This window comes from Larimichthys crocea, chromosome XVI, assembly GCF_000972845.2.
Source record: "Larimichthys crocea isolate SSNF chromosome XVI, L_crocea_2.0, whole genome shotgun sequence".
NCBI classification, from domain to species: Eukaryota; Metazoa; Chordata; class Actinopteri; family Sciaenidae; genus Larimichthys; species Larimichthys crocea.
In genome coordinates, this window is record NC_040026.1 from 15,222,811 (window position 1) to 15,246,757 (window position 23,947).

At 41.4% G+C, this 23,947-nt stretch overlaps 1 protein-coding gene across 1 annotated transcript in view; it reads right to left on the minus strand.

Moving 5' to 3' along the window:
* Positions 1 to 23,947, minus strand: part of LOC109140633 (proteasome activator complex subunit 4B) — a 36,145-nt gene that overhangs the window by 9,879 nt on the left and 2,319 nt on the right. Inside the window, exons 3-38 of the mRNA XM_019268010.2 lie at positions 21,058 to 21,174; positions 20,218 to 20,262; positions 19,899 to 20,048; positions 19,112 to 19,175; positions 18,484 to 18,558; positions 18,218 to 18,340; positions 18,028 to 18,120; positions 17,553 to 17,731; positions 16,436 to 16,522; positions 15,633 to 15,819; positions 15,167 to 15,256; positions 14,318 to 14,382; positions 13,987 to 14,137; positions 12,886 to 12,984; positions 12,579 to 12,648; positions 11,036 to 11,103; positions 10,374 to 10,577; positions 7,460 to 7,617; positions 7,030 to 7,125; positions 6,848 to 6,903; positions 6,676 to 6,732; positions 6,512 to 6,567; positions 6,302 to 6,400; positions 6,141 to 6,203; positions 5,715 to 5,810; positions 5,417 to 5,548; positions 3,498 to 3,707; positions 3,262 to 3,398; positions 3,041 to 3,094; positions 2,679 to 2,808; positions 2,114 to 2,195; positions 1,540 to 1,693; positions 1,028 to 1,094; positions 815 to 940; positions 440 to 592; positions 181 to 285 (exon numbers count right to left, since the gene is read on the minus strand). Coding sequence (XP_019123555.2) covers positions 181 to 285; positions 440 to 592; positions 815 to 940; positions 1,028 to 1,094; positions 1,540 to 1,693; positions 2,114 to 2,195; positions 2,679 to 2,808; positions 3,041 to 3,094; positions 3,262 to 3,398; positions 3,498 to 3,707; positions 5,417 to 5,548; positions 5,715 to 5,810; positions 6,141 to 6,203; positions 6,302 to 6,400; positions 6,512 to 6,567; positions 6,676 to 6,732; positions 6,848 to 6,903; positions 7,030 to 7,125; positions 7,460 to 7,617; positions 10,374 to 10,577; positions 11,036 to 11,103; positions 12,579 to 12,648; positions 12,886 to 12,984; positions 13,987 to 14,137; positions 14,318 to 14,382; positions 15,167 to 15,256; positions 15,633 to 15,819; positions 16,436 to 16,522; positions 17,553 to 17,731; positions 18,028 to 18,120; positions 18,218 to 18,340; positions 18,484 to 18,558; positions 19,112 to 19,175; positions 19,899 to 20,048; positions 20,218 to 20,262; positions 21,058 to 21,174 — 3,898 coding nt within the window. The remainder of the gene's footprint in view (positions 1 to 180; positions 286 to 439; positions 593 to 814; positions 941 to 1,027; positions 1,095 to 1,539; positions 1,694 to 2,113; positions 2,196 to 2,678; positions 2,809 to 3,040; positions 3,095 to 3,261; positions 3,399 to 3,497; positions 3,708 to 5,416; positions 5,549 to 5,714; positions 5,811 to 6,140; positions 6,204 to 6,301; positions 6,401 to 6,511; positions 6,568 to 6,675; positions 6,733 to 6,847; positions 6,904 to 7,029; positions 7,126 to 7,459; positions 7,618 to 10,373; positions 10,578 to 11,035; positions 11,104 to 12,578; positions 12,649 to 12,885; positions 12,985 to 13,986; positions 14,138 to 14,317; positions 14,383 to 15,166; positions 15,257 to 15,632; positions 15,820 to 16,435; positions 16,523 to 17,552; positions 17,732 to 18,027; positions 18,121 to 18,217; positions 18,341 to 18,483; positions 18,559 to 19,111; positions 19,176 to 19,898; positions 20,049 to 20,217; positions 20,263 to 21,057; positions 21,175 to 23,947) is intronic.

Genomic DNA, 23,947 nt, shown 5'->3' on the forward strand with positions numbered 1-23,947 from the left:
AAAATCCAATCTTCACCTGAATGTTTGTTTTATTGATTTTTCAAAAAAAACAAAATCTGATCTGAAACATTTTTTATGTGGAAAACATACAGACAGATTCTCTCTCTCTTTTTTTTTTTTTAAATAAACCCTTTATGCTATGTTGCATGTAGCATATTTGCATGCATGTGAGCAACTCACGCAGGCAGTGGCGATACAGGTGCCCCAGTCTGTGTAGGTTTCCACTGTGATGTTGGTTAATGCCGTCCTGATCAAAGGGCACAAAACCTTCCATAGTTCGTCCAGCTGAGCACACACACACACACACACACACACACACACACACACACAATAATGAAAGTTTTTATTAATATTGACTTTTCTTATCAAAAAGTAGTGCAGTGTGTATATTTGCCACTGTGTGTGTGTGTGTGTGTGTGTGTGTGTGTGTCTTCAGTACCTTGCTGAAACTCCAGAGTTTGCTGCCTCTGATTAGTCCTGCAGTAATCTCACACACACAGCGCTGGGAGCTCTCATGGGGGTCACCGGCAAGTTGCTCCAGGTGAGGCCATAGTAACGGCAGGAACACGTCACCATAGTTACAGAAGAGGCCCTGCCAATCAAACATGAGCGTGAAAGTTTGTTCACTGTGGGTGTCTCTTTAAACCGGAGAAAGACAAATTATTCATTTGACGCAAGCAAACTGTCAGCTGTCGGATGGAGAACAATGAATTAGTTGATGACACAAATTCCAGCTCTGCGTAGTTCAACTCAGCCTTGGCTTTTTGTAAAAGCTTTGCCAGATCTATTGAGGAGGACAGAGTTTAAATTGCACCTTGAAGAGACAGAAGCGTCGAGGGTTGAAGCTGTCTTTTCCTTTCCGATCCTCCAGAGAGAGAAACTCTATGAGCTGGTCAATAAATTCTGCGTCCGAGAAATATTCAAAGATGATCTTTTCCCCCTGAGTGACAAACAAACAAACATATAATAACAGCACAACTGAGGCATCAGTGAGAGATTCGGTGTGTGGTACGGGATGAGCACGCACCTCGCTCATCTCTTCATACGGCAGGTCATCTTTTGGCTTTTCAGAAGCTGCATGGATCATCATTTCTCTGGGAGGAGCGCGAGACAAAGAAGAGGCTATTGTGATTTATAGGTAACAACAAACAGAAGAATGTGGATAGACACATACTGTCTTTAAATAAGCAGTGAGGATAAATGAATGATTAAAAAGTCAGTTCGTCAGCAAGCAAGCCAGCCAGCCAGCCAGCCCCTCCACCTATACATCAATTCTTCTATCTAGGCCAGGCAGGAAGTCATTCAGTCAGCCTTATCTAGGCCAGGCCATGACAGGAAGTCACTTCAACACCCTGCTAGTTATCCAGCCACCCAGATCAGTCATCTAGCAGTTAGTCGGACATAAAGTTAGCCACAAAGCCGAGCATCGAATCAACCGGGCAGTTAAGTCAATCAGCTATTTAGCTCCATCCTACCAAGCAGTTAATCAGCCTTCCAGTTTCTAAATCCACCACCTAAACACTCAGTCATTCTCATTACCGTGGCCATGAGTAGTAGCCCCAGTGTGTTTTCTCCACGTAATGCTGGGAGTCCCACTGTTCCTGGGTTAGAGGTAGGTTGTTGCTGTCGTACTGCAGCCAGCGGTTTCCCTCACGATCCCCAACACAAACACCCTCTGGATCCTCTATGCCACCTGAACACACATGCAAACACAGTACGTGAAAGGGCATGATCACACACACACACAGTATAAGCTCATTTTGAGTTGCATTTGCAGGTGTGTTGCCCGCTGTTCGCTGCTGGAAAGATGTCCCGTTTCTAGACAAAAATAAAATCCGTGAAAGATTTTCTAATTTCACACAATTTGTCTTTTAATAAAAAAGCAAATGTAGATTTATATCCCAGTCTTATTGCTTATTCAGTGAGAAATTACCACGCAATTAGTCCGCACACCATGACGTATTATTTCATCAAAATGAAATTGCAGCTGATACTGTATCAGTAGCTGCATTGAGAGAAGGCGTTACAACTAAAACACACGAGAACTAGATGTAAGAGTTGCACACTGTACATGATTGTTACTGTGTTACTGTTTGTCTGCTCATATACTCACTGATGTCTGATGGCTTCATAGCCACTTTCTTTCTTGGTCGTTTTAGCTGTTTCAGGATACCGGCCATTGCTGAGATCGCCACCTACAGGAGGGGAACATTACAAAGTAGTCAAGTAGAGCCACAAACGACACAACAGAGGCTTGAATATGGACTGGTCAGTCTCTACATTATTTTATTGCATTGCTGCGTTTAACAATTTTGTTGCGAATAGACGGGGTTTGCACCTAAACCACTAAATCCTACACACTGATTCTTTTATGTTGACTTCTTGTATGTTTACTGCAAAAATATACTATAAAGATGAGCATAGAGTGTGTACTGTGGATGAAAGTGGGATGCAGCATCTGAGAAAAATAACTCTGTGCATGAATCATAACATAATCTTGATGTTCAAACAGATTAGGATGAGGCTTGATGTGAACTGCATGGTACATGATGAAGCACAAAAATAAAATAAAAACTTCTGCCACTCCATCTTCCATCGTCCTTAAACCCAGTTTGTACCTTTTATCCACACAAACACAAACTCAGACAGATGCAGCGCACACACGCACAGCTGCAGACCTTGCGTATGCTGATGGAGTCATGTATGAGGCTCTGTGTGAAGTAAAGGACAGCGTCGGGGGGCAGCGGATGATCGTCTCTCAGCTGGAGCGATAATAAGTCTGTGGCCATGTGCTCAAACTTCCAGGGTCTAGAAGCAGACACACACAGACAAAAAGAAATAATTTTGTGTTACAAAAAAATTAAACTTTTATGGTGAGTTTCTGCTAAGAAAAAAACCCACATAAACCAGAACTTTTTGGATTTAGATGACAATATAACTGTCTAGAGGCCGTATGAAGAAGCATTTGCATTTTAAATGCAGAATATATAACATAACTCATCACATACAAAGTGAATACACAAATATAATGAAAACCTACAGATCTCTGTCTTCAAGGCAATCCAGGAGATCATTGACCAGCTTCTCATATTTCCTGTACGAAAGAAAAATAAGTGTCAGCCAGTAGTACTACGTGTACTAAAGATAACAGTAAATAATACATGCTGAGCTGCTGAGCTCCTCTGTTACATCGAGAAAAACGAGGCATTAAACTAAATGAATGAACAAATACATTTATAACTACGACAGTTTATATTCTACCTTGCAGAAACCACATTTCTGATTCGCTGACGTTGAAGCCCCTCTTTCAGCTCCTCTATGGATGGCGCCTCTAAACAAGGCGTGGGGTTTTCAGACTGGATGATTTGATTGGCCACCTCCACACATCCTTCAGTTATCTATAAAAGAGGAAGTGAACAAATGGGAGCAACGGTTAAAAAAAAAAAAAAACATCAGATGAAGGTAGCACATTGGCTGTTAATGAACATGCTGCTCACGGTGAAATAGATCCCGATGGTGTCGTGCTGCCGATGGATCCGGTCGGTGATGTCGTCAAGCAGGCGTCCGATGGAGGGCTCCTCCAGGGTCATAGTGGGCGACAGGCCACAGCGGACCAAAGCTGGCCACACTTCACCGACGCAGTCCCAGTCTCTCGCACTGGCCAGAGAGACACTGCTGTAGACAGCCAGCAGGCAGTACAGAGCACCCTGAGCAAGGAAACGTGACGGAGTATACTGAATATGGAGGTATAAACATCTTTCACAGTCTGCAGCAGAGAGACATCACCCTTTGTCCCTTTTGTGAAGTGTTTAACTCCATCAAATATTTCACTTCAACAAGACCATTTAAAATGCCACAGCTGGATGTAAGTAATAGAAACTTGATAGATGTCAAGTTAATGTGATTACAGATGTTCGCCATAAACAGGAAGGATCTTCTGGACCAAGAGAGAAGATCATGAACACACCCGACAGACAACAAGTTAATCTTCAGCTGACGGTTTAATATCAGTGCTGAGGAGACCGCTCAACATCTGGAAACTCTTTACCTCATCCTTTCTATCTCTTATCAGCCTTTAGGGTTCCCTCCTGATCCCAGGGCTTCAGGAACAACACTAATATATCTGTGTTGGGCCTTTGCCAAGACTTCTACCAGATGTGTGAATGTCAAACTGATGAATGAACACAAACCTCATTTTATAAAAACCATAAAACCTTTGTCACATACTGTACATCTTTAGGAGGATATATATACATCCTCATCATTCATCTTACATGCTGTTTATCTTGAATTTTGTCCCACTTCCCACTGTTACCATTTCAAACGCTCCTAGGGGCAAAATATTTCACTTATTGAGTTGTAAGTCAGGATCACGCCCCTGATCGGACCTTGTGCTGAACCTTTGTGATTGTTCAGTCACAGCTTAGCAACCCCCGACTAGGCAGCTGTAAGTTGACGTACTCTAAACTATTTCTCGTAAAAGTAGATCAATCTTTTGAAAGACATTTATGTTTTGCTACAATACACGTGGTAAGGCAAGGAAATATCAGAGTAATCTTACGCACATTTTATACACATATTTAATGCTAAATGACGACTTGTTGAAGATGGTTTTTGTCTGGTTAAAGCTTTAGATTTAGCATTTTTGCATCAATATGGTATTGAGTTATCATGATATCAAGTATAATAACAATAACAACCTTTATTGGTATTGCACTTTTCAAAAACAAGTCCAAATAAAGTGCTTCTCGTACATATGAACACATAAAACAATGAACAAACAAGATCAGATAAAATATATATGATAAATATAAAATATAAAATAACAAATATAAGATTTGGAGAGGCAAACTTTAATGGTGCATATCCACAATCATCCAAACCAAATTAAAACATACCCTCCCAATTTGGTGGTTGATTCAAGCTGCAAAAACTTCCCATCTCTCCCTCTGCTCATCACTCTTCAACATTTCTACGTATTCATATCTGCAGGGAGTGATGAGGTTGCAGCCTGGATGTCAAACAGCAATAAAAATCCCACGCAGTCTGACTGAAATGTCTTTGGAAGAGCGTTCATAGAGGACACTGCTGCTGCTCGCCTGATTCTTTTTTTTTCTCTGCCACACTCACTCTCCTCTCTAGCCCTTCGGGATAGTCAAGAAGAACGGGCAACCAGACTTCAGACCAAGACCAGGAGCGTAAGGAAAGAAACGAGGCGATAATATAGGATGGGGGTCACGGCCTAGCTGCCGTAAAACTTTAAAATCAATGCTGAAGGCCTCTGTGTGGGGACACCATCGAATCCAAACACACAGTTTTGGACTAACTTCAAGTTTCAGCACCACGGACAGTGACCGTTAAGAGCGAGCCCAGAGCGACAGCTGTGTGTGTGTGCGCATGTTCGTATGTGTGGTACCTTAAACTGCTGTTGCGTGCCGTTGGTGTGTTGCGGCGAGAGTAGTTGCACGATTCGAGGAATCAGGTCTCTGTAGGAGAAACTGTAGGTTCCTAGTGCGGCTGTCAGCACATTCTGGGCCCTGCTACGAACCTACAAGGACACACGCACATAGAAACAGATGTACATGCATACATTGTCAATTAATTTCTATTTCACCAGAGATATTCATGTTAATACCACGAGGTAAATGAGAACCAACAGATGTTCCCATTGAATTTTTCTTGTTAATTTGCCTTGTGCGCAGTGTCAGTTTTACCTGGCTGTAAGTGCTGGTAGAAAGCAGCAGCAGATTACAGAGCAGCTCCTGATGAACCACTTTATATTCACTGCCCTCGACCACCAGCTTCCTCATCTGCTCACGCAGAAATACACATTTTTAAATACTGTAAAAACATCTCAATAAGAATAACAGGATACATTTTATTTCACGTGCTTCCATGTCTTTAGATTTAAGAAAACATGATCAAATTATCTGATTTCAGCTAATTAAATGTGAATATTTTTTTGTTTCTTCAGTCCCTTTATGATAATAAACAGAGGCTCTTTGGGTGTGAATCAACGTTTTTCACCATTTTCTGACATTTTCTGGGCATCAGCTAATCAATTCATCTAGAAAATGAAAATAATCATTAGTCACAGCTCTATTGTGATTACAGCCAAGTGAGTGTTTTGTTAAACTAACCTCATGCTGGAGCAGAACCCGGTCAATGAGCAACGCTCTAATGTGCTGCTTTTTCCCATGAAGCTGCAGGAGGCAACGACAACATACTTAAATCACCCCGCTGTTGCCTCACTTAAAAATGACAACAATCGGCAGCCTTGTTGCACTTTTCCCCCACTCACCCTGTTTTCCATAGACTTCTTGACAAGAGTGAAGCTTTTCCAGCGTGAGTCAAACTCCTTCTTGTGAGTACCTCGGAAAAACATGAGGTCACTGATGATCTGTAGTCAGACAGACAGACAAAAGCTCTGTGAGACCTTCACAGGCCTACCGCAGGATAGAATAATAACATTCCATGCATGAATAACAGAAAGATCTCGAGGGCTGGACACCTTAATGATGACGAAGAGTGACTTGGTGTCATCTTCTGAGTGCTCCAAGATGTGATCTGGATTGGGAAAAAGTGCATATGGATTAACTGTGCATCACAATCACATTCCAAACAAAGCGAGGAGCTTAGAGCCGGAGTGTCTGCAGAGTTAAAGCCTTCACTCACGTAGCAGCAGTCTCATGGTTTGGCAGATGGACTCTCTGTAGTTCTCCCGTGAATCATCTGGAGGGGAGGAGACACACAGCCGTATGGACACAGAATGCAGGATGAGCGGCCTGAAACTGTTGAGGGAGCGACTGCTTGTGCACGTGTGTTATGTGGATGCTTGATTGCTTACCGTAGTCGACGCCTATATGCAGCTTGACCTCCCCCAGATTTACCATGGAGGGCACGCTGAGAAAAAACAAAATGTAAAAACGTGACAAGCCTGCGTGAAAATGTGGGTTTTTAATGTATATATCTAATTATATATATGAATATATATATGTGTGTGTGGGGGTGTGTAGCTGCAGGACTCACAGGTCAGATACGTGTGGTCCATCCAGAGGGGGCAGCATGCTTCCAGCTCCAAGAAGGCAGTGCTGCACAATAGCAAGACTCTGCAACAGCTCCTCCCTGTGAAACAGGCCGCACGTTACAGTCTTTCCAGGGCAGCGTGTCTGTGTTTGTGTGTTTTAAGAATTCACTTGGCAACTCTATCACGCTGTATCAACACTGTTGCGCGGCTAAATTCAACTTTTCCCCCATGTGCGCTCTTGATTAGGCCTCATAAGAGTGCTAAGACAGATATTAAAACCAGATGTTGAACTTCAGGTTTCATTTTTTTGGAGGCAGACAAATCTAATTTATCAGTCATGAAGGTTCTTTGTTTTGTTTGTGTGTGCGCCTGATTACGTAAAGAAAAAAGAAAAAAAAAAAGAAATAAAGTGGAAAACTAAGAAAAACACACCTGCTCATTGGCTGATCTCCAGAGACGTGGCCCTCAATTCGCTGCAGCTCAGGGTGCAGGAGGCGGGACAACAGCTGGAAAACAAAGTTCTCCTCCTCCTTACCGGGCACGTGCCAATGCACACCCAAGGCTGCCACATCTCCAGCTCTGCCCCAATCCTGGAGACGGAGAGAAAGAGAGAGAGACAGAGAAAAAAAGTTTTTTTCATAAAGTTTTTCCACTGGAACAACTGGCAAGCAAACCAGCACAACCAGTCCACCTCAAAACCGCAAGTCCTGCGTCATCTACTGGTAAATATTTGAAACATATGTAAAGGGTAAGGACACTAATCAATGGGCAGAAGAAAACAAATTATATAATACACTGATCTACTATCAAGTGACAGACCAGCAGATGAATTCAACTAGCATAAATACCTCAAAATTAAAGAAATTCAAATAAAATCAAACAAATCACAGAATGAGTGGTCGTGAACTGCAGATGAGGTCAGTACTCGACATTGTGGAAAGCAGCAGAAGAACGTAGGTGTAATTACTGCCACCTAGACATCAAAACAGAAACACACTTTCCCCCTGCGCTCATGTACCAAAACATGACAAAATATTATCAAGGTTTTCAAGAATAGTACTCCAGAAAAGCCTTTCTTCTTGATGGATGACAGAAATACTGCAGGGCAAGCAGCTCTGTTAGTCTCCTGCTGCCACAAAGTAAAAACAAACACAAGAGAAGTCACCTCTGAACCAGCTTTTAGCAGCATTCAAGCAAGATTATGCAACTTTTCAAAAGAAGTGAAAAAAAATCAAAAGCTCAACTTATGAGTAAGTTACTACATCTGTTCTCAACTCACACAGCTTCACTTGACCTTGTATGACTAGTAGTTTATAGTAACTAATGTTAGCAAACGGTGTATAACTGACATTGCTGAGTCACTTTGCTGCGACTAAAGGGAGCAATATTTTATAATATAGATATATATAATAGAGTCCGTTGTAAATAGAAAACAGGCAACTTGCACCAGTCCGATGCAAGATAACAAACCACGCAAGCCTACATATGGTCAAATGGTCATTTAATCACTCCTTGGCTCAACTTCCCAGAGTTGTTTTCAACATCACTTGGCTTCCTGGGGAATACCAAAAGAATACCAGGATCTTTATACGGTCAGGGCCGTGACAACCTGAGTTGTTTCTGGGAAATGGTGTTGTGCTATTTATTATTACAATAACCAGATGTTCACACACCCAGTTCAGATCAGATCAGGACAGGTTCGTATAAGGACAAAAATGCAGAAGGGAAACTAGTTCTTCAACACCAGCTTAGGTGGAATGGTTTAAGAAAGAGGACGTCATGTTCCTAACAAGCAGCAACCTTTGTGGCTATGAAGGGCACAAAACTGCAGTTCCTCAAACGTCCACTTGAGGCTGGCAACAGGAGAAGTCAATCTCCGTAAGTCCCCATGTTAAAATGTCCAACTTCACAGCAGAAATAAACATGTTTACAGCCTGGTACAAAAACTGTTTTGGTCTCTAAAGCTAATTTCCACGTTTGTGAAAACTGTACTGAGGGTGAATTTCTTTTAAACTCATCCGTTCAAATTATATTGAGGCTTAAAGTCATGCATAATTAAGAGTGTGGCTGCTTTGATTTACAAGTAGGTGATGTTACAGATGACTACATTCAAGAAAAATGTCAGCAACAACAACCATTGTTGCAAAATGTAACACAGACCCCCTTTAGCTCGTGACCCGTTAAAAATTTCCTTGTGACTTCTCATCGCAGGTTAGGATGTAAGTGTTTACCAGAGGTGATCTTGTGACTACAGTTGCCACCTTCAGTGTGGAAAAACAAGGGACACCTTGCCAGCGGGGCCATGCCCATGGGACACAAATGAAGCAGTGGGGGGGGGTCTGACTTTGCTGCTTTCTAGTGACTTTTTATGCACCAATTTGTGCTTTTTGTGCATTAGTTTCAAAGTCCTCTGCTACTCTCAACATGAATGTACAGGAAATAAAGAGTCAGCATTAATTATTACAAAGTATTAAAACATCATCGACACAGGCAAAAAAATTCCACTCTGCAGTCTCTGCTCAGAAGTGGTAGTCCCCTGCTGAATGTTGCTTCAGGTCGGACCACAGGCAACAGAAAACATTTATTCCCAGTGACAAGCCTGATGCAGTTTTCTGGCATTTAGATATGTATTTGGACAGCCTCTTTCTTTTTTCACGGGCGGACTTGAGATTGAGATATTCGCCTCCATTTTTAAGTGAGTGACAGAAAACTTGCTTGTCACTCTGGATGTCTTTCTCTCCCCGATTTCTGATTTTCAAGCATATGAAAGCGTGGTGTGTGCATTAGCAGGACAAATCGTGTCCTGTATTGATTCATTAAGGGACAGTGCATTTTATTTTTCAATATGGATCCACAGTGACTGTACTTGTGACCTTTTTGGGGGGGTCCCAGCTCCCAGTTTGGGAACCAGTGTCTTCCTTTCTTTGCATACAAAGCACACATATGTTTATTTGTGATGCAAAGAAAGCAACCTGAATTGAGAGACAGCGACACAGAGAGAGAGACAGAGCAGTATTAGCGGTGTATGGTCCAGCTGCGTGTAGCCATTTAATTTCATTTTGATAAATGCTTTCTAATTCTCTAAATGGAAAGAGAAATTGCATTGCAATTAGTGAACCTGCAACACCCCCATTTAATTAAACTGCGGGAATGTAAAGGTTGCACTTGTGGCATTTTATGTTTCCAAGAAAACCTAATTGTTTTAGGCTAGATACTGTAATAGCTGCGATAACAGCCAGGAGGTCATCGAATAAGCCGTGGCTGAAACTGGATTCTTAGTTTGAAAGATTAAATATGAAACAGTGAATCTTCCTCTGCGCTGTGTAGCATGTGAGTGTTTGTTTACCCGTATAGGGAGGTCAGTATCAAAGCCTCCAGAGGTGCTGCGGTACTCGGTGGGATAGATGAGGGACAGCGACCGGAGTGTGTGCTCCAGTAGATTGCATGCGAGTGTGTACGCCTGTTTACAGCGCAGACGCACACACACACACAGGATCCTCTCCAGGTCCCCTTGGTATTTTAACAGCTGTTCACCATCCACGCGGGTTACCTAAAGACAACACGCGCATACACGCAGAGTATTATGCACACACATACACACACACAGTCTATTCAGTGGAGAGTTGTGTCTTAAATATTGAGATTCTCCAGTAAATCACAGCATCTGGCTGGCTCCCACCCGCATTAAGCTCCCAGGAGTAATAAAACAAAACAGAAAGGGTATCAATATGTTCTGGTTAACGACAAAGCCCTTTGATATTTATGACCACGCAGGGCGCACGCTGGAAAAAAAGTCATTAGGTCATCATTTTTCACATGCAATGTCACACTGACATTCTTAATTTTCCAAAAAACAAGTGAAAATATCTCCATTTTCCACATATTTTAAGCATTTAATATAATTCTGACATGAAGACACTTCGAGTTTAAATAACATTTTAAGACACAAACTAGATGAGATTATGTTTTGTGTTGATGCACAGGGGACGTGATAGATCCTCGTCTCACCTCGGAGAGAAGCTGGAGATTCCATAACAGCTCCTTATCCAGCTCGTCTTCACCCTGCAACTCCTCATCTACACACACACACACACATAAAGAAGCTGAATAATGTTACTGTATTGCTCCCCTGACAGACTGAGCTCGTTTATCTGAACTCTGGCATCATTTCATTTTTTAGTCATGCTGTGGACGGCAATGTTGGTCTTAACATCTGCTGGGTGGTTGCAATGAAATGTAATACGGGCGTGAATGGTCCACAGAGGATGAGGCTTGACTTGACGTCTGTGGGTAAAATTGAAGTGTTTCAGAGCGTATCACTGGACACAGAGGTTTTATTAAGAGGAATGCAAAAGCCAAAATTACATTTCATCTTTATTTTTAGGCATGGAATTGATTAAATCAAGCCAAACGGGAGGTAAATTCAATTTCTCAAGGAAAGGAAAGAAGCATCAGATTACACTTCAAATTTTTATTTCTAGGCACTTCAATGAGGACGTCTCAATTAATTAGTTTTTATAGTGGTTCTAAAATATTTCTCATTCATGTGGTTTCTTTTATGATTTTTTAATGCTCTAAGTTTTATGATGTATTTTTTATGATGTGTCTTACTGCTACACTATCTATGTTAGCCATTTAACTTGCTATCTAGTTGATTGTGATTGCATCATATAAGGCAATATTGATCGATGTTCAGAGGCATATATGTACATTTCCTTAAGGTTCATTTTAAATTTTTATTTGATAGTAGCAGCTGAGGAGTGACAGGAAAGTGGGGAGAATCACATGCAGCAAAGGGCTGAAGATTCAAATTGCACCTGGGATGTTCCCGTTGTTTATACCAGGCCTCCTTAATCATTTCTGACAACTTCCAAGACTCCAATGGCCATAAAATTATGAATGATATGCTGAATATGATGAATGGTATGGTGATTTAATTCAGTCTAACTTTAACAATTATGGCCAACCTGTTCATCCCCCTTAAAGAGGGGCAGGTCAGCCAAAGAGAGCAAATTAACTGTTGCTTTGACTTCTTATGCGTGCCCTTGCTCAGAGTTGGTAACATGGCTATACTACTGTAATTTCTTATTAAAACTATTTCATACGTGGCTGGATAAATGATTTTTCTTGCTCACCACAGTCACCAAATTGTTCAAATTTTCTTAAAATCAAACATTTGTTCCATTAAAACATCACTTTATTAGCCAACTGCTGAAAGGCTGCTTTCACAAGGCAGAAAAATATTTAATCAACAAATTGTTTTGATTTTGAATCCTCTAATGACTTTAGAAGATTTTTTTTTTTTTTTTTTAGAAAAAGATGACTGTGACCTGAACCTGGAGATTTATCTTAGGTTTCATTTAGCAGTGAGCAGACTTGTGAATAAAAGCTCATTAGATTCTTGAGGCTTTGGACAGTCTTTATGCAAACGAACTGCACTTTTTTTTCCCTCTACTCTACACACACACTAGACCATTCTACACACACACACACACACACACACACACACACACACACACACACACACACACACACACAGTGTGGTACTGACTGTCAGTAATGTGGAAAATGACGCTGCAGCAGTGAGGGACGAACAGACGGAGAGAGTCAGCGGGATGACACTGCAAACAGACACACACACACATTTAGATGCCTAAGCAGAAACACAAGCATGCAGAAACACTCATTTCTCCCCAAAAAATAAGCAAAGTACCAAAACACCTAAGAATAAAGAAAATATAAATCAAATATGACATGCAAGTGGAGGTGTTGAATGGAAAAACAGATGGAAAAGTGATTTTGAATGACACGTGACCTCATTATAGGGTTGTATTTTCCTGCAACTCTTCAGCACATACCTTTGCTGCAGCTCTGCACATGTCGGCCACCATCCTGCCTGACACGCACGTCTCAAAGATGTTGGAGGTGGCAAAGTTATACACCTTCTGCAAGGCCAACTAACATAAAAGCAGAGTTTGGATAGATCAGACGGTGCGTCATGTATGACTTCATGTGTTCAAATTTGAATTTTACACACATAAAACACGCAAGTTTCACCTATAGATAAACTGTAATTGATAATATACGCCTTTTGTACACTTGTGCGCAAACATATTTTGGGGAGACGCAACAGTTCAGCTGCTACCATACATCATACTGTTAAAATCATACAAGATATGTGCAGTGCTCGAGTACTGGAGTCTTGTTTTGCTATTCTTGGATTTGTCTTGGACTTGGCCATTGGCTGAGCGGGGAGAGTCCAGCCGTATATGTTTTTTTTTCTGAAGTAACTTCCTCCTTTAAATCACTGACATCTGTGTTGCAGATGCTTGTTATTTGCTACACTGGCAGTCCAAGAGGAGCTAGCAACCGCAAATCATTTTCAGAATTTCTTTTTATTTTATCTGTCCACACAGCAGACAAGTGGTGACATGGCAGTGTATGTGACTTTAAAATAACTTGGTAAAAAAAAGTCTGTGTAATGAATGGACTGCACTTGATTTTAGTCAGCATTACAAATAATCATATTATCAGTTATAAGTCTCGTCTCTTTTGGACTCGGTCTCCACCAAGCAGCAACCTCTCTGCAAAACTGCAGTTCCTCAAACGTCCACTTAAGGCTGGCTACAGAATGAGTCAGTCTCCATAAGTCCCCATGTTAAAATGTCCAACTTCACAGCAGATGTTTACAGCCTGGTACAAAAAACAGTTCTAATTTCAATTCAATTTTAATGCAAGTGACACAAACAAAAATCCAAATACACAAACCTAAATAAAATCTAAATAACCAAAATGTTCCGACATTGAAAGATTTTTCTATTCGTGGTGAGAGGCTGATTGAGAAAAAAGTGTTTAGGTTAGTGGTTTGGATTAGCAAATGAATGAACTAAAAACAGAGTGGCATTACCTTTAAGTCAAGGATGTACCTGTGAGTGTGTGAGAGTGTGTGTGTGTGCTACCTTGTATATTTCCGTGGAGCATTGTGTCAGGACGGTGCTAACAGTCGAGGACAGGCCCAGCTCCACCAGGCTCTCCAGATGAGTCTGGGTATCCGTCTCCATCTCGTCTCGTGTCTGTTCCAGGGTGCTGCTGTCTATCAGAGCGAAACACCTGCGCGATCACACAAACACACACTTATGCACTTGTCAGCAATGAAAATGTCAACAGCGTAATGGTGAAAAAGGCCGTTTTACGTGGATGCATTTCAAACAGAAAGAGATCGCACTCGTACTCAGACGCTGACAACGAGGCTTTACACAGTGACAGTCTGACTCGTTAATTTGTTTCTACCTGTCCAGAAACTGTAGAACAAAGTCTTCAAACTCGGCTGAGGCAAAACACAGATCGTTCTCGATCTGAAAGGGAGGAACAGAAATGATTGGTTAGTGTATTTGCATAACATGTGTGTGCTTTAGATTATGCAGCAGTAAAAGGAATAGTTCAGCATTGTGGGAAGTGCTCTGCTCATTAGTTCTCTTGCCAAGAGTTGGGTGAGAATATTGACACCGCTCTCATGTTTGAAAGTCAAATAAGAAGCAAGAGCCAGCAGACATTCGCTTAGCTTAGCATAAAGACTGGAAGCAAGGGGAAACGGTTAGCCTGGCGCTGGCAAAGCAGTGTTAATTAGTGAGCTTAGAGGTGTTGATTAGCAGATTTCACTAAAATCGGACAGAGCCAAGCGACCCGTTTCCAGTATTTGTACTAAGCCAAGCTATCCGGCTGCATATTTATCATACCAACATGTGAGTGGCATAAATCATTTAATGTAACTCTCCAAAAACATAAAACTATTTCTTCAAGAAAAAAAAAGAAGCAGGTCTTTAAGCTGAGCACAAAGACTGGAAACAAGGGGAAACAATTAGCCTGGCACTGGCAACACTCCAGCGAATCCCTCCTGTACAACCACAACTTGTCATTTTTCCCACTTCAGTCTTTGCACTAATTAAACAATGTTTATTAGTGAGCTCTAGAGGTGCTGATTAGCAGTTTTTGTTAACTTTGGACTGAGCCAGGCGACCTGTTTCCAGTCTGAGCTAAGCGGCTGCGTATTTATCACACCAAAATGATTAATGCAAAGTACATGTCGTAGATATTATGTTTATTTAATCTCTTTCATGACTTGAGTTAATGTGTGTCTACCTCTGTGAGATCACTGTGCCGAGAAGGAGCAGATGAACAATCCGCTAAAGGCACCAGAGTGGTGAAGGTGGTGATGAACTGGAACGTTATCTGGACGGGGCGACACAACGGGGAACAGATCAATTTACATCATCTGACGTGATCAAGGCCTTAATTAAATAACCTACCAGATGTCAGTGGAATAACTTTTTATAATGTATTAATTTATTCTGCCATGATGGATTAATGTAGTCTGGAGACAATGAGAAAAGCAAGAAAGAAAACCAATCCATTTCACAATCCAAGCAGAAAGTGAGGACTCAGCCTCGGTAATTGCGAGTTCTTCAAACTGATATTCATTCCACTTTCAGAAATTATTAATAGGATAGACCAGAGTACGCTAGAAGGGAATTTAATCAGCAAGAGCTGTATTGTCTACTTGTCTAACAATTCTTCTTCATTACTAATCAACACATTCATTACTCACCATGCACTTGCTGAAGTCGTTGGGGTCCACCCCTGGCAGAGAGCCCATGAGCAATGGGAGAACGTGTGCACGGCCCTCTGGGTAATGGTTGTTAGGGGAAACTAGGCTGCGAGCCATCCCAATCATGCAGGTGAGAGTGGCGGTGAGGGTGTGCGGCTCCGTCAGGGTCTCCATCGCTGCGTAGGTCCTGCAAGACACAAGAAACAAGAAGGGAGATAACAAAATGAGACTATTTTGAAGATGGGGCGACGTGAGGTGAGAGGTTCAACAACTGGAAGATAATTATTGTGCTTGGTCAGTTGAAGCAGTAACTAAGGAGGATGAAGGTGGTAATTAAGGTATTTTAAAACCCTTAGTACCTGATTGCTGCAATCCTTCTTGGAGTTGTAACCGAACAAATCTTTCAAATCTTTAGATTCTGTCATTTACACTTACTGACAACATAATTATCTCCTGATTATCGTCATTATCTCTTGTGCAAATAGAGAATAGATGTCCATAAACGCGCTCATGGAAAAAAGGTGCTCCTGATAACTACAGGACCTGTCTGAGAATATTCAGGTATTATTATTAATATTCACATCCATGCGTACTCTGCAAACATGAACTGCTGATAGGTCATACTTTTAATGGTGCCAATTTTCCAAAATATAAACAAATATAGACTAAAAACATGGCTCAAATTGTACCTAACAGCTGTCTAACTGAATATTTAGACTCGCAAAGGACCCAACTTATTAGAACTACAGTTTTCATGTCAATGAAAAGTGTTTCACATCGACATGGCTCACACAAAGACTTACTTCTCGAGTACAGGTGGTATGGCGAGCTCAGGTGTGAGGAGAGCCAGGTTCTGAAGAGCGTAGGCCGCATCGGTACTGCCAGTTTTACTGCACATCACCAGAAGAGGGCAGATGAACACAAAACAACATACGGGACAGCGTCAACAAACAACGACAACACACACACACACACACACACACAGGCAGATAATCACAGATGACCTGTCTTTGTCCAGATTAGGCCTCTCGTCTCGAGGCCAGTGTACTGTACTCGCTAGAGAGACACAGCAGGGTTTGGACTTGTTAGATAACTGACATTGGCACTGATTCAAATGGCAACAACCCAGCGAACACTGTTAATTTGCCTGAAAGTGAGACAATAACTAATGAGATGCACTTCCTAACCACACACTAAAATCAAGTAATTGAAATGCAGTTGAATTCATCGTTAAATGTCACGTAAATGTCTCCAAAATGTTAACTTTTCCTGCCAAATTTAGCCCTGCGGATCACCTGAAAGCCTGTGAGAGTTCTGGTAGCAGAAAAAGAACATTATTGTTGGAACAAAACTATAATATCTCCGAGGTGCAAAGCCAAATATGCAGTCAGAATCTATTTCTGAACAAACATTCTGACTCAAAAGATGGAGGTCTGTTGAATCTGCGGTCATTAAATGTGGGTTAACAAGACAACTGATTGGCTCCGACTGTGCAACAGCATGCTCACACCTACACCCACAGTGACACCTATATTTCTGCCTAAGTAGAAATAGTTTCTATCGACCTTCCTACACAGTGTCTTTGTTTTTAAATGTCATCATACAATCTATTTTTACAGAGCAGCTTCTCTTAAAAGCAACAATTTTTTAATTTTTATTTTTGTGCTTCTCTTAAATCTCTTGTGTGTGATTCTATTATTGTAATTGTACACTTTCCCACGCTACGTCGTATGAACATTTGTCGCTTAATTTGTTTCAAGCTCTTGCTTTCAAGGCCTCTTATTTGGTTTTATCTTACCACTTTGTACATCTCGCTTTAAAAGTGCTCTATAAATAAACCACTCGCTGAATGATGTTGACTCACTTGCTTACACAAAAGTTATCATTTTTATTATGTCAACAGCCGCCATCCTGCAGTACCTGAACATGGCCAGCAGGGCGGCTCCGATGAGGCTGCGGGTAAACTCCTGCAAGTCGTCATCGGTCAGCCTCTGACACTCAGGAACCAGTGTGATCCAGCAGGGGTCAGCGTGACGTTCTCGGTGCACGCGGCGCACGACACTCGCCGGGAGACGCTGAAGCAGTCGCATCAGTCGAGACTGCACGCACACACAAAACACACACGTTCAACATTAGCTTTATCACCCAGAGACACAGTCACACAGCCTGCACTAAACAGATCTGTGATATCGCTCTTTTTTTTTTTCCTCTCTCCGGCACTTGTGCGTTTCATTATTTCTGTTGTTGGTGCGAATAGAGACGAGCCAAGTCCTGAATGACAGGTTATAAATCAAAGGGAGTGTGACAGGAAGCAGCTGAAAATGTGTTCACAGAGTGTGTGCATGTGTGTGTGTGTGAGAGAGAGAGAGAAAGATAGATAGAGAGAGAGACTTACCTGCCAGCGACCATGATTGGAGGGATGGTAGAAGGAGGCGATGCTGTTGAAGAGGCAGGTCAGCTGCTTCTGAGCAGGGTTTCCTTGTCCACCCTGCAGGAATGTAAATCAGAAAGGTAATTTAAACATCTGCAATGTGTTTTTTATGTATTTTTTTTTTTTTATAAGAAAAAGTTTGCACAGTGTGTACCAGAAGGGCCGTGATCCACAGCACCAAGTGTCCAATGTCATAGGAATTGGTGAGATAACGTGGTGCAACCATCTGACTGACCCCAACTGGAAGGTTCAGACTGCGCAGAATCCTGGTGAAGATCTGCACACACACACACACACACACAGATACTGTACAGTGTAGAGTTTCAACTCAATCACATGGTGCAGTAGTCCCCCCCCCCCTCAAATAAAATACATTAACAGACACACTTGCATATCCACATAATCCCACTAATGACTCACAGTGGGAATATAAGGGGTCCAGTCCACGTAGCCGATGTTATCGTTGGCGAGGCGAGCAAACAGGTTCACTAGGTGCTGCGAAACAACATCAGGCAAACAATCACTGCGAGCACAAAGAACATTCCCAGAAGTGAAGGCTGTCATTCCAAGAATTAAATATAGCCATGGTGAAAAAAAAACAACAAAAAAAAAAAACAGGAGATGTTCAAGAGGAAGAGTGCACAGCCAGGCCGCTGTGAGGCCAGGAGGCTGGATGAAAGCAAAGCGAAGGCGCAAGTGGAAAATCTTATCTGCATGCTGAAAGGAAAGCGCCAATTCTCTAACAACATTTCAATCATCGTAAACAGGATATGTGGGTAAAGTGTGTCAATCCAAACTACTCAATCCATTTTTAGGAAACTGGAAAGTTACGTGATTCATTGCTCAATCGTCAATCAACCACTTGTTTTTTGGGTTTTTTTTTTTTTTGCGGATTTATACGGAAACTTCAGAGGTGGAATTTTCATTAACTTCATGTGAGTTTTGCTTGTAAAGATTTTAACTCAGAAAAGCCAGTGGACACTTTGTAAAACTAGGTGTCAAAAACGCTGAGAAAAACTTGTGTGTGTGTGAGTGTACGACGCCTCACCCCTTCCCAGCTTGGCTGATTTTGCACTGATGTCCAAATATTCATCAACTCCTCAAACCACAACCTGAAAACACACACATAAAAAAATCACATGAACACTCCCCCGCACACACACATACACCTGAAGCTGAATTCCCCTTGTCTATTATATATTTCCAAAAATATGAACTCCACTCCCTCCCTTGTAGATTCTGGAGAAGAGAGAGAAAAAATGAAATGGAAAAATTGAAGTATTGAAGATGATGTATTGTGGAAACTGTGCAGAAACTGCTGATGAATCCAAGACTAAATCCAGACAAATAGCTTGAGAAAGAGTATGAATATACTTAAGAATGCAGTGAACGCTGTGAAGAGGCTCGGTAACTTGGAACTGGAAAGTGTGAAGGGTGTGGAGAGTAGAGGTGCAAAGGTTTTCCAAGGAAGCAAAAATATTAGCAAAATAAAAAGGAAGGTGGCGGAAAGCGCTGCTAACTCAAGAAGAACATTATTTATTGAAACTCCCGGGTGCAAAGGTGTAAATAGTGCCAGTACAGGGCCTGAAAGTGTACACATCTTACACATGAAATGAACTCTTCAGGACACAAGATTCAAACAAATTACTTAATGAAACAAAAGGGCCAAAAAACAAAAAGCAGCCTATTCTACCCTTTTTCTGCTGGCAAAGATCGCTCTATAAATAAACAAAGAGTGCTTTTGCTAACATTTTATAAACCCTTTGTGTTAAGCGCTGGCTGAGACAAGCTGCACTTTACGTCTAATCCAGACCCATTCAAGTTGGCTCACTTACTGGAAGGCCTGGCTGTGTTCCTCTGGGGGCATTATGGTGGGCAGGAACAGCTCCATGTTGCTGATTGCCTTCTGCATGACCACGTCAAACACACACAGCAGGGGGCGCCACTCATCCAGCATCTCCTTGGTGGACGATGCGGGGAAATACCTGGAAAACACACACACACACACACACAGAGGACAAACAGATGCAGACAAGCAAATACAGACTGGAGATGCAAATACACACATCGATCTACACTACACAGTTCAACTGAAGATCAAAGCTATACGTTATCCGACTGACAAATTACGTGATCATAGAGGATGAGACTTACAGTCTGCAGCTTTTGATCAAAGCCTTCAAAACGTGGTCCACTGTGCTGCAAACAAGCAAAGAGACGCAGTGTGTGAGCTGCCTTTTGCTATCTTGTGAGATCCACCAAGGTTAAAGGGAAAAACCTTCAACATTCAGGCTGCAGCCAGCCAACATATATTTTCATCTTCAATCAATCTTTTGGCTTTAAAAAAACAAACAAAAAACTAATCTTTTAGTCAATAAAATGCCAGAAAATTGTGCCAGTAAAAAGTTCCCAGTGCCCAAGGTGACATCTTTAAAAAATATTTTGTCTGACCAACAGTCTAAAGATAATAGATGTAGAGCAGTAAAAAAAACACAGAAAAAATGCTCGTATTTCACAAACCAGATACTGTTTGGCATCTTTGGCTAGATAACTGAACATTTTTGAGCATGAATTATTTATTTCACTGTCTAAAACCTTTAAGAAAGAGGTTAACTTTTATACTTGAGACTTCGAATACACAAGCAATATAAATGTACTAATACTATGCCTGTTCTCTTGTGAATATTGATGTTATCCATGTTGAAATGTCACGGATACGACGTCCATTCTATATACTATAGCGTAAAGACATGAGAGAGGTATCATTTTTCTCTATTTCCCAAGATGTCAAACTTTTACTTTAATGCATTTTCTCTATTTCCCAAGATGTCAAACTTTTACTTTAATGCAGATATGTATTTAGGATAAGGTTTGGGCAGGCAGTAACCTTAAAAATAAGATAACTGGGTATAAAACCAGGTAAATCAAGAGGAAGTTCTATTACGTCTCTACTTCTTACTACAGGTCGGTCGATGTAAAGGTAAAACTTCATACTTTGGGAACCAGATGAGTCCAAGGTGCTCGGTTTTGGAGTAGACCACTCTCTCGTACAGGTCATAGAGGGGTCGCCATGGCAACTGTAGGTCATCCCTTGACAGCAGTTCCTTCTTCCTGTTTGTGAGAAATGGACAGTCTGTCCTGTTTATTAAGGCTTCTGCAGAACCTCACCAGTCAGGATCTTTAATATTAAACCTCAAGTCAAGACAAAATGATTGTAATAATGTCACACTGAAGTGAGAAACCACAGGGTTGTCTGAAAGAGTCTTTAATTGTGGGAACATGAGTCACTACCTTGCAGGCTTAACCCATGACGACTTCCAGACATGTCTGCAAACACGGCACTGTGATTGTATTGGGTTCAATAAAGCATAGCTGGACTGACTGACGGCTGCACACATTAGTAATTTGTAAGTGTAAAATAAGAGGCTCCACAGAGAGAAATGAAGCCGGTTTAAGATCTGACACAACTGTCTATCTGCAAGCTGTAAAGTTACCTTTTACAATGCTCCTTAATCTATCAAACACCTTGTTAAGCTTTTAAATTCTATGGTAACTGGCCTGCCACTGATGAGTGCTTTATAAGCTTTAAAGTGGTGCAAGGTTTTTTTTTTTAATCCTCCTGGGAGACCTTCACATTGCTTTCTCTATTACTTCATTCTTTGTAAAAACCACAGTTTATAGGAATACACGCCACAGCAAAGTTGAAGAGTGAAGAATATTCCACAGCCTTGGATTCCTCTTGTCTCCTCCTCTCTCATTCATCCAGCAGCTATGGAACAGACTCTCATTGGGGAGATTTGAAAAATGAAGGAAAGAAGAGTCAATTGGGGAAATGGCGATGAAATGCGAGGGAAAGGGGAAAAAAAGCCTATCGAGACCTGATACGCCATGTTGAGTATCAAATTCATCTCTCAGCTGTGAGACCTGGCACTTAATATACGGTTAGCCCAGATCTTTCTCTTTTCATCTAATGGAAAACACTCAGACAAATGACATCTACATTAGGATGTTGTTTTGTGATGGATGTGAAAATCATGGAAACAACAGGAGACAAATGGGAGGTGATGAATTTGACTGTCTTGGAGAATATCCTGCAGTCGGTCGAGTAGTGACAGATCTGATTTGAGAGACAAAGGCAGAAGGTTACAATGTACTGTAGGTCGGGGCTTAAAAAGTAATAAATGCGCTGTTAGGCCAACATACTTCACTGTCGTTTTTACTCACTAAGAGAGTGTCTGCTTGGAGATTTGTGTGTTTTGGGTAGCTAAGCAGATTTTCTCAAGAGCTCAACTGTCCTTTTTTTAGGTACTATTTCCATTATCTGCTAGTTCAAACTTTCGTTCCACTAAATTTTGGAGGCGAATTTACTTTTTAGTCCACTACATTTATTTGACAGCTATAGTTTCGAGTTTCATCTCAGATTCAGATTTAAAAACACATCAAAAAGAGAAATTTCCGTTCAAAAAGTCTCAGATGGTTTCATTTAAATGACTGTTTGAGACCCTAAAGCAACATTTTCTACCTTAGAGTAACAGCTTCACTCACATTTTGATGCTACATTGACGTGTGATTACGTGAATGGTGTCTATCATTTCCAATCTGTGACTCGATGCCTCGTCTTGCAGTATGTAACTTGTTTGATCCAGGTAAGATCAACGTATTTTATGGAGAAGATGTTTTCTGATTTCCCTCTGATGTCCCCATTTCACTGTGATTTACAGAGTTTCCTGATGGCCTGTAAAGTAAACTGCTGTGAACTGTAGCTGCTGTTAGTTAATGCTATCTCGGTTAGGCGTGGTGCCCAGCTTGGCTGTTGAGAGCACCAAGGGAGTGCTAGTGTTTACATCAGTAGCACAGAAGCTTTGGACCTCCGGGAGGAGTTTTTTTTCCGGCCCAGGATGGGGGTGGAGTAAGGGCGTAATTGGGTTCAGAAGTCTCTAATGGACATAATGGCAGAGGCAAAGAGACCAAGGACATTGGCAGAGGAGGCTGCCAGACAAGAGTCAATTTTAGGCTGACTTTCAGTCATTGACGAGAGCTTTGTGAACATCAAGCTGAGCTGGACTAGTAAGTAATATTAGCTGGATGTCTTGTGTTGTTGCATTTACTTGATTGTTGTCAATAGCAATTGCTAGTTTTTGATCACAACTAATCACAGCTGTCCATATTTTGCTATATAAGCAAATTGCATGAAACTGGGGGCACCAAACCATAAAAATAATCAAATTTTACATGATGTTCCTTTAAGAAGAAGAACTGTGTGCAGAAAACAGTTCTGTCTTCTTTCCTATACCCCATTCATCATCTAATGACTCCTTAGATCTGGTTCGTGACCCACTGAGGGGGCCTGACCCTTATGTTTGGAACCACTGGACTAAACTACCAAACTAACCTAATCTATTAACATCTATTATATTACTCACTGTCATTTCATTTTCTTTGCATCAACACTACAACGATCTTTAACATCGAGCAGCGATTCAAGCTAACATTGTTGTTAGTGTTGCCAGTCACTCTTTCTTGGAAATAATGACATGAAAGAAATATCTACTTTTATTTTCATGATTCAGATGTAGATGCACCATTTTCTATAATGAATAACACATTTGGAGGACTCTGCAGCTTCGTGGAGGTATCTGCTCTCTGAGTGCTTTCTAAATTACTTTCTCCAGTCTGCAGAAGTTTAAAGCTCCAAAATGGCAGCATGCCAAATGGCAGCAAGGGTAAGCGAACAATCCACTGTAACACGTCATATGTCTTAACATCGGTGTACCACTTATGTAGCACAGCGATGTTTACCAACCAGGCTGATCTCATTATATTGAAGGATAGCAGAGGGCAAGAGAGGCTGAAGCCTGAGGAGTCCAAGTTTCTGAGGTCAGGA